This window comes from Tachysurus fulvidraco, chromosome 13, assembly GCF_022655615.1.
Source record: "Tachysurus fulvidraco isolate hzauxx_2018 chromosome 13, HZAU_PFXX_2.0, whole genome shotgun sequence".
Classification (NCBI taxonomy): Eukaryota; Metazoa; Chordata; class Actinopteri; order Siluriformes; family Bagridae; genus Tachysurus; species Tachysurus fulvidraco.
Window position 1 is genome coordinate 26,473,293 of NC_062530.1, and position 10,000 is coordinate 26,483,292.

General features: G+C 44.3%; 1 protein-coding gene across 1 annotated transcript in view; it reads right to left on the reverse strand.

The window, feature by feature from the left end:
• Positions 1-10,000, reverse strand: part of LOC113635280 (protein unc-13 homolog C) — a 140,527-nt gene that overhangs the window by 89,853 nt on the left and 40,674 nt on the right. Inside the window, exon 13 of the mRNA XM_047822819.1 lies at positions 4,455-4,588. Coding sequence (XP_047678775.1) covers positions 4,455-4,588 — 134 coding nt within the window. The remainder of the gene's footprint in view (positions 1-4,454; positions 4,589-10,000) is intronic.

Here is a 10,000-nt window from a genome sequence, read left to right on the forward strand (position 1 = left end):
TTCGGGTTAGGGTTAGGGTTAGGGTTAAGAGACAGCAGGAGACAGACCCGAAGGTAACGCTGCTGCGTCTCATTTACATAACATCTGTATTTATTGAAATGCATCACCTGGCCCCGCCCACTTTTCAACACCCTATGTTCAGACTTTTCCAGATTCCTCAGGCTGTATTATATAAAAAATCAAATCTTTAAAGAAATTCATTCCACCTCCTGGGGTAACTCTGATCTCATGCTAAGTCCCACCCACTTTCTTTAGGTCGCTCCGCCCTCGGATGCTAAAAATACGCCGATGAGGAGAGCACGGCGTAATAAATTTCTCTCCTGACGCCATAACGTCAGTGCGGTCGAACTCCACCTCCACCTGCCGTGACTCTGTCGAGCGGCAGAAGCTCAAGCGGCTACACAAATGAACTTTATTTAAAAGCAGGTAAAGAGATCGATCTTAAAAGGTCAAGCAATCAGTGAAGAGAAGCAGAGAAGCAGAGAAGCAGAGAAGGAGATCACAGTCCTAATCAGAGCAACAGGTTCTGCTCGAGAGGACAAACACACACTGAAGTGGGATCACGTGGGATTAGAGAATGACTGAAGGGAGTCGATGCCCCGTATTTAGCCGTGATGCAGCACGGGAGTTTACTGACTCTGACTCTGACTCTGACACACTCCATGTCATTCTGTGTTGTTCCACAGTGTTCCTCTGTGTGACTGACTCGAATTTTCCGGATGTGCTGAAAACTGTACAAAACCCCCCAGAAGGAAGCAGTGTAGACGACAGTCTCCTCTCAGGCTCTGGACGTTAGACAATTAGAGACAATTAATTAGTTATACCGGGTCTTTTATGTTGCCTAGCAACCAGGTTAACACGCTAGTTTGCAATGTCGGAAGAATTGTTTAGAGAGATCATTCATTCATTCATTCATTCATTCATTCATTTTCTACCACTTATCCGGGGAGCCTGTGCCTATCTCAGGCGTCATCGGGGCTTCGAGGCAGGATACACCCTGGACGGAGTGCCAACCCATCACAGGGCACACACACACTCTCATTCACACACACACACACACACACACACACTAACCTTGTGTATCTTCTGCAGTGATGCGGTCGATATACCGATCTGTTGTGGTGAAGAAAGAGCTGAGCCACAAGGCGAAGCTCTCTATTTACCAGTCGATCTACGTTCCTACCCTCACCTATGGTCATGAGCTTTGGGTCATGACCGAAAGGACAAGATCCCGGATACAGGCGGCCGAAATGAGTTTCCTCCGCAGGGTGGCTGGGCGCTCCCTTAGAGATAGGGTGAGGAGCTCAGTCACTCGGTAGGAGCTCAGAGTAGAGCCGCTGCTCCTTCACATTGAGAGGGGTCAGCTGAGGTGGCTCGGGCATCTGTTTCGGATGCCTCCTGGACGCCTCCCTGGGGAGGTGTTCCGGGCATGTCCAACCCGGAGGAGGCCCCGGGGAAGACCTAGGACACGCTGGAGGGACTATGTCTCTCGGCTGGGCTGGGAACGCCTCGGTATTCCCCCGGAAGAGCTGGAGGAAGTGTCTGGGGAGAGGGAAGTCTGGGCGTCCCTGCTTAGACTGCTGCCCCCGCGACCCGGCCCCGGATAAGCGGTAGAAAATGGATGGATGGATGGATGGACACACACACTACGGACAATTTTCCAGAGATGCCAATCAACCTACCATGCATGTCTTTGGACCGGGGGAGGAAACCGGAGTACCCGGAGGAAACCCCCGAGGCACGGGGAGAACATGCAAACTCCACACACACAAGGTGGAGGCGGGAATCGAACCCCCGACCCTGGAGGTGTGAGGCGAACGTGCTAACCACTAAGCCACCGTGCCCCCCTAGAGAGATTATTATTGATAGGAAATGATTTATTAAACCCTTGAGTCACTTTCTAACAGCCAGTCGGAGGCTGTGATGTGACTGTTCAGTAGGACGTGAGGGAGGAAGTTCAGGTAAACGTGTGTGTTAGAAGACGCTCGTATTTGTGTGTTGTTGTGACACACGACGGTGTGTGACACACACACGTACACTGTGTGAGATTAGATGGAGGATTGGGCTCCACGCCAGTCCGCAAATGTCCTACACAAACTTGTAGAGGTATCAGTCTGTGTCTTCTCCTCCTCCTATCAGTCAGTCTCTTCTCCTCCTCCTATCAGTCAGTCTCTTCTCCTCCTCCTATCAGTCAGTCTCTTCTCCTCCTCCTATCAGTCAGTCTCTTCTCCTCCTCCTATCAGTCAGTCTCTTCTCTCCTCCTATCAGTCAGTCTCTTCTCTCCCTCCTATCAGTCAGTCTCTTCTCCTCCTCCTCTCAGTCAGTCTCTTCTCCTCCTCCTATCAGTCAGTCTCTTATCCTCCTCCTCTCAGTCAGTCTCTTCTCCTCCTCCTATCAGTCAGTCTCTTCTCCTCCTCCTATCAGTCAGTCTCTTCTCCTCCTCCTCTCAGTCAGTCTCTTCTCCTCCTCCTCTCAGTCAGTCTCTTCTCCTCCTCCTATCAGTCAGTCTCTTCTCTCCCTCCTATCAGTCAGTCTCTTCTCTCCCTCCTATCAGTCAGTCTCTTCTCTCCCTCCTATCAGTCAGTCTCTTCTACTCCTCCTATCAGTCAGTCTCTTGTCCTCCTCCTATCAGTCAGTCTCTTCTCCTCCTCCTATCAGTCAGTCTCTTCTCCTCCTCCTCTCAGTCAGTCTCTTCTCCTCCTCCTATCAGTCAGTCTCTTCTCTCCCTCCTATCAGTCAGTCTCTTCTCTCCCTCCTATCAGTCAGTCTCTTCTCCTCCTCCTCTCAGTCAGTCTCTCCCCCCCCTCCCTCACTCAGCCCGTATGCTAATCTGCCCTCCACAGAGAACCTCTTCCAAACTTGGAGAACAAATTAAACCATTTGGCTCCTTTAGATTCCTGGTCGAGGCCTGAACCCACAGGATCACATCTCCGTGTTCATTAGCCGTGTCCTGGACGGCCCTTTTTTCATGGAAGAAACTTTACAGCGCAGTGAAAATCTCTTACTTAATGGATAATGACACTGAAGCGCAGTGCGAACCCTGGGTGTGTTTCCATAGCAACGAGGCTGCGATTTAATAGTGTACGGGAAATGAACAGCAGCTCTAATCTCTCTCTCTCTCTCTCTCTCTCTCTCTCTCTCTCTCTCTCTCTCTCTCTCTCTCTCTCTCTCTCTCTCTCTCTCTCTCTCTATCTCTCTCTCTCTCAGCATCCCTAATCTAAGAACAGTTTGGTGAGAACTGATGAGTCAGGTCCAAACACACTAACATTGCGAATGTTGACAAACTGACCCAACATTTGACTCTGGTTATTATTCTTATTCTTATTCTTATTCTTATTCTTATTACTTTCGGTATTTTTATTTGTAGTTTTTTCTTTATTTATAAACCCATTATTAAACACTGAGACAAATCCATTATCTAGGATTGGGAGAAAAATTTAATTCTGAATAATCTGTTCATCATTCTTCATAGTCCAGGAAACCCATACAGAGTTCCAGTGCAGAAACATCAGCCAAGAAACGTGTGTGTGTGTGTGTGTGTGTGTGTGTGTGTGTGTGTGTGTGTGTGTGTGTGTGTGTGTGTGTCTCACAGGGTTAAAAGGTTAGAGAAATGTGTAAAGAAGCCAAACGTTTCCCGATGCTGATGCGAAAGAAATGATATGTTTGGCAGTAGAAGTTATTTTCCTGTCATGATAATTTGCCTAAACAAAAACAACAACAAAAAACAATTTTCCGCTGTTTGAGTTTACAGCAGAGGTGGGGGACTCGAGTCAGACTTAAGTCGCAAATTTGAGACCTGCTTGACAAATATTAAAAATAAGATTGGACTTGACTTTGACTTGACATTCATGACTTGAGACTTACTTGTGACCTGCACATGTGTGACTTACTCCCACCTCTGGGTTACAGTGAGGACATAATCACGTCCATGAGTAAAAATCCGAGTGTGAAGTTTTAATTGAATTGTATATCCGATCTCGATGTGGAGCGTGTCTAGGCAGTGACATCATCATTACGGAACAGGAAGCTGGGTTCTACTCTCTGATTGGTCAGAAGGTCAGAAGGGTTACAGTGTGCTGATGATACGTTATGGTTTCTATAGCAACGGCTCATTCACATGAGAGGAGTCTCTCGATGTCGGAGTTTACTTTTACACACACACACACACACACACACACACACACACACACACACACACACACACACACACACACACACATATACACACGTATAAAGAAGGGAATCTTAAATGAAAAACATTTCTCACGTCTCCAGGACAGAGGAGATTCCTGGTTTCTATGGCAACGTAATAAACTTTATGAACGAATAAAGCGAGGCCGGTGAAGGTTACTGCCGCTAGAACGTGTGTGAGAAGAGGAGCTGAAACTAGTTTGTTTACTACAGACATGTGTGTGAAGGTTGTGATGTGTGTGAGGTGTGTGCGGGTTGCGTACTGGTTGAGGACAGGTGTGTACGCCGTCCTGTCCTCGTCAATCACAGACACCATCAGTGTGATCAGCTTTGGCCAGAAATCCAGGTTCTTTATTGACGGCCCTTGTTCCTCACGTGGCAAGTCCTGCTTCTTTGTCTGAAACCAGAGAGAAAAAGACAGATTAATGAAGACAAGCCATATTTCCTCTCGTCCTTGTTCCCGCTTCTTCTCCACTGCAGGAGATCTGAATAATTCACATGAGAAAGCGGATCCAAGACCAGAACATTCCAGCTCTGAGTGTCAGCATGCTCGCGCCCTGAAGCTTCCTCCGGGCAGAAACCAACAGACTCTGGTTCTCTTTCCCTCTCCCTCTGCCTCTCTCTCTCTCTCTCTCTCTCTCTCTCTCTCTCTCTCTCTCTCTCTCTCTCTCTCTCACACACACACACACACACACACACACACACACACACACACACACACACACAGCTCATATTAAACCCACACTGAACACCTCATTAGGAGCTTCATCAATAATGCAGGTGTTACATGCTGTCCACTTCACTGTATCTACAACTTCACCAACTTCTATTTTCTTCCTTTTTTTTATGTTGGAGTGAGAGATCAGTTCTGAGCTGAGCAGGTTGTAAATGGCGCACTGCGATATTACAGCTGCAGTTCTAGAACCCTCACCCTGCTTCATGTTGAGTTCTAGATCCATCAGCCTGTTTTACGATGATGTTTTCACCATTCAGTCTGTACAAGTTTTAGAAAATTTGAAAAGTTTTCATTATCGTTGTCATCGTCATTATTGTCATTGTTGTCATCGTCATTATTGTCATTGTCATTATTGTCATTGTTGTCATTTTCATTGTCATCATTGTCATTATTGTCATTATTGTCATTGTCATTATTGTCACTGTCATCATTGTCATTGTCATTATTGTCATTGTCATTATTGTCATTGTCATTATTGTCATTGTTGTCATTTTCATTGTCATCATTGTCATTATTGCCATTGTCATTATTGTCACTGTCATCATTGTCATTGTCATTATTGTCATTGTCGTCATTGTTGTCATTGTTGTCATTGTCGTCATTGTCATTGTTGTCATTGTTGTCATTGTCGTCATTGTCGTCATTGTCATTGTCGTCATTATTGTCATTGTTGTCATTGTTGTCATTGTCATTGTTGTCATTGTCATTGTTATTGTCATTGTTGTCATTGTCGTCATTGTCATTGTTGCCAATGACATTATTGTCATTGTTGTCATTGTCATTGTTGTCATTGTCGTCATTGTCATTATTGTCATTGTCGTCATTGTCATTGTTGTCATTGTTGTCATTGTCGTCATTGTTGTCATTGTCGTCATTATTGTCATTGTCGTCATTGTCATTATTGTCATTATTGTCATTGTCGTCATTGTCATTGTTGTCATTGTTGTCATTGTCGTCATTGTCGTCATTATTGTCATTGTTGTCATTGTCATTGTTGTCATTGTCATTGTTATTGTCATTGTCGTCATTGTCATTGTTGCCATTGACATTATTGTCATTGTTGTTATTGTCATTGTTGTCATTGTCGTCATTGTCATTGTTGTCATTATTGTCATTGTCGTCATTGTCATTGTTGTCATTGTTGTCATTGTCGTCATTGTCATTGTTGTCATTGTTGTCATTGTCGTCATTGTCATTGTCGTCATTATTGTCATTGTTGTCATTGTCATTGTTGTCATTGTCATTGTTATTGTCATTGTTGTCATTGTCGTCATTGTCATTGTTGCCATTGACATTATTGTCATTGTTGTTATTGTCATTGTTGTCATTGTCGTCATTGTCATTATTGTCATTATTGTCATTGTTGCCATTGTCATTATTGACATTGTTGTCATTGACATTGTATTTATTGACATTGTTATTGACATTGTTGTCATTGACATTGTCATTATCGTTATTGTCATAATTGTCTAGCAAAAATAACCCCAAATTAACCCCCCAAAAAACGGATGTCTAAACCGAATGGCTACATTCCCTGAGGCCCAGCAGCTGAGACCCTGCAGAAGAATCTGATGTTCAGTATTTTAAAGAACTGAAACGGTTTCCACATAAAATTCCTGGGATATGAAGCGACTCATCGAGCGGCCGCTTCAGGAACAGATTTATTCACCACACTGCTGCTGAATAAGAGGAAAGGACACTGGTTTACACCTTATCTAAATTAGCACACACACACACACACACACACACACACACACACACACACACACACACACACACACACACACACACAGCTGTCCATGTAGCTCAGATTTATTGCCTTCTCTCAGGAGACAAAACTGATTTTTCCACCGTGTCCGTATGTCGAGGCAGGATCTATCAACATAAGGGCTGGAATTTAGTGTGTGTGTGTGTGTGTGTGTGTGTGTGTGTGTGTGTGTGTGTGTGTGTGTGTGTGAAGTCAAGAAGCTTTTATTGTCATTTACACCATACATGTGTAAGCTGTTGCAGTACACAGTGAAATGAGATGTTTCTACAGGACCAGGGTGCTATATAAAACAGAGCTAAGGCACCAGGTGTACACAGTGCAAGACAAAAATGTAAGTGTGTGTGTGTGTGTGTGTGTGTGTGTGTGTGTGTGTGTGTGTGTGTGTGTGTGTGTGTGTGTGTGTGTGTTAGAATTAGCACCCTGATTAATAGAAAGTCATTTTCCAGAAGTTGCATCGAGTTCCATTAGGATTATGAAATAATCTGCTGACTTCAGTATCAGACGTGTGTACAGATTTGACACACGTGACATTTCCTTTAACCTACGAACAAATCTGATAGTGAATATATATATAATTTAATAAAGGACTCTATATAACGTAATAATGGAGTTTCAGTCAGGTTTCAGGCCCCATTATAGCACAGAAAAGTTACAAACGACTTGTTCTTAGCTTCGGACCAAGACTGTATGTCACTATTAGTTCTACTTGACCTTAGTGCTGCATTCGACACTATAGACCACAACATTCTCCTCAATCGCTTACAGAATTACACAGGTACTCATGGACAAGCTCTAAGTTGGGTTAGATCCTACCTGTCAGACCGATACCATTTTGTAGATTTAAATGGAGAATCCTCCAGTTTATTGACAGTTAATTTATGGGGTCCCTCAATCTAGCCATGGGGGTCACAGTCCAGTGACTTCTGTACCGGTCCCAAGCCCGGATAAATAGGGAGGGTTGTGTCAGGAAGGAGATCCGGCGTAAAACCTAGCCAAATCTAACCATGCGAATCGTTAGAGACAGTGTCACTGAAGAAGAGACAGGAGTCAGAGCTAGAGGTAGCCGAGCTGAAGATGTTGGGGTTCTCTTTGGGGGGTGACAAGATCGGACAGGATTAGGAACGCGTGCATCAGAGGGACAGCTCATGTTGGACGTTTGGGGGACAAAGTTAGGGAGGACAGATTAAGATGGTTTGGACATGTTCAGAGGAGGGAGAGTGAGTATATCGGTAGGAGAATGTTGGACATGGAGCTGCCAGACAGGAGGCAAAGAGGAAGGTCATAGAGGAGGTATATGGATGTAATTAATGAGGATATGAAGCTAGTGGGCGTAAGTGTTGAGGATGCAGAAGATAGGGATAGGTGGAGAGAGACGATCCGCCGTGGCGACTCCTGAAGGGAAAAGCCGAAAGTAGAAGAAGAAGAAGAATCATGGGGTCCCTCAAGGATCAGTCCTAGGACCTCTGCTTTTTTTCGATATACATGCTTATATTAGGGAACATCATTAGAGGACACGGGATTAGTTTCCACTGCTATACTGACGACACACAGTTATATATCTCATCAAGACCAGATGAAATTGTCTAAGTCACTGGTCCCCAACCTTTTTTTCGCCGCGGACCGGTCAATGTTTGATCAATTTTACCGTGGCCCGCTGGGGGTGGGGGTGCGAGGTAGCGGCTATACAATTAAATTAAAATGAATAATTTTAATGTAATTGTATTTAAACACGCCTTTTTAACTCACTACAACGCTAAACCAATGAGAACCCTGAGCTTGTTTCTTTACAACGAGACGGTTCCATCTGGGGTAATAGGAGACAATGACACCCGAAGTGTGTCGCTTATGTCCAGTTTATTACGTTGTTTTGTTTCGGTTGACGTCACTGCAGAAAACCCCGCTTCACACAGATAGCATGTCGGAAATGGCGATAGGGATGTAAGTGCTGTGGTGACAATCTCAGGGTATTCCGCCATGACTTTAATCCAGAACACCGGCAGAGTTTCTAACTTTCTAACGACGTCTGTTTCGTCTCATTTTTGCTAATTTGTGGGTTAAATTTGAGCAAACACAATATACACGTACACCAAGCACTGTTAAACATGACAAAGTACCGGTGAACAGAGAGAAGAGCCATACACACCTTCTCTCTCCACCAAAGCTACAATGGCGCAGCCGCTCAGCTCCAGACGTCACCTAAACCCGGCCCGATATCATGATATTTTGCGCATGCGCGGTATCGGTGCGGCTTTAGGTGACGTCTCTCAGCTCCCGGTTAACCTCTCGTCTATGGAAAGTCGCACAAACCCGAGAGAAATACACCACAGTAAATTAAATGGAAATCATTTAATGTTCCTTGGGCGGCCCGGTACCATTTGGTCCATGGACCGGTACCGGTCCGCGGCCCGGGGGTTGGGGACCACTGGTCTAAGTAGTCTAAGATAGCTAAATTGTCCAAATTAACTGAGTGTGTTAAAGAGATAAAATATTAGATGAGCTGTAATTTTCTGTTGTTAAACTCGGACCTGACAGAAACACTACTTATCGGTCCACAAACCAGTACACAGAAACTTCCATTTTAGAGGGATGTACTGTTGCTAGTAGCTGAACAGTTAAAGACCTGGTGTTTATTAGTCTTTACAATCATATCACCATATTACAAACACAGCCTTCTTCCACCTTATTAATATTCAATTCATTTCAATTCATATCCAATTTATTTGTATAGTGCCAACTGTAAAAAGAACTATACAAATAAAATAAAATTTAATTGAATTGAACTCTTCCACCACATGACACACCCCTGCAGCTGAGTATTGGTACGATCCGTGACTTAAGTGAGGTTACATCATACAGCTCAGAAACACACGGATTACTACAGAGCTTTACACTTCATCATCATCATCATCATCATCATCATCATAAAGAAAAAATACCTCTAACAGGAGGAGCGTAAACACAACATGCAACAATGATATGCAAACACACACACACACACACACACACACACACACACACTGAACAACTACTCCCTTCGTTCCTTTTCCTCCCCTCTCCACCTTTCCACTCATTTTTAATCTCTTCAAATTGAATCTATAACTCATGCTCCTCCCTCTCTCTCCTCTCTCCCCCTCTCTCCTCTCTCCCCCCCTCTCGATCTGCCCTCTATTTCTCAGAAACGTTTCTTCCCTGTATCGTCCCTCTCTCTATTTCTTTTTTAATCATCTCTCTATAATCTCTCTGTCTTTCTTGATCTCTCTCCCTTATGCTTCTGCCATCTATTTCACAGAAGATTTCTCTCTCGC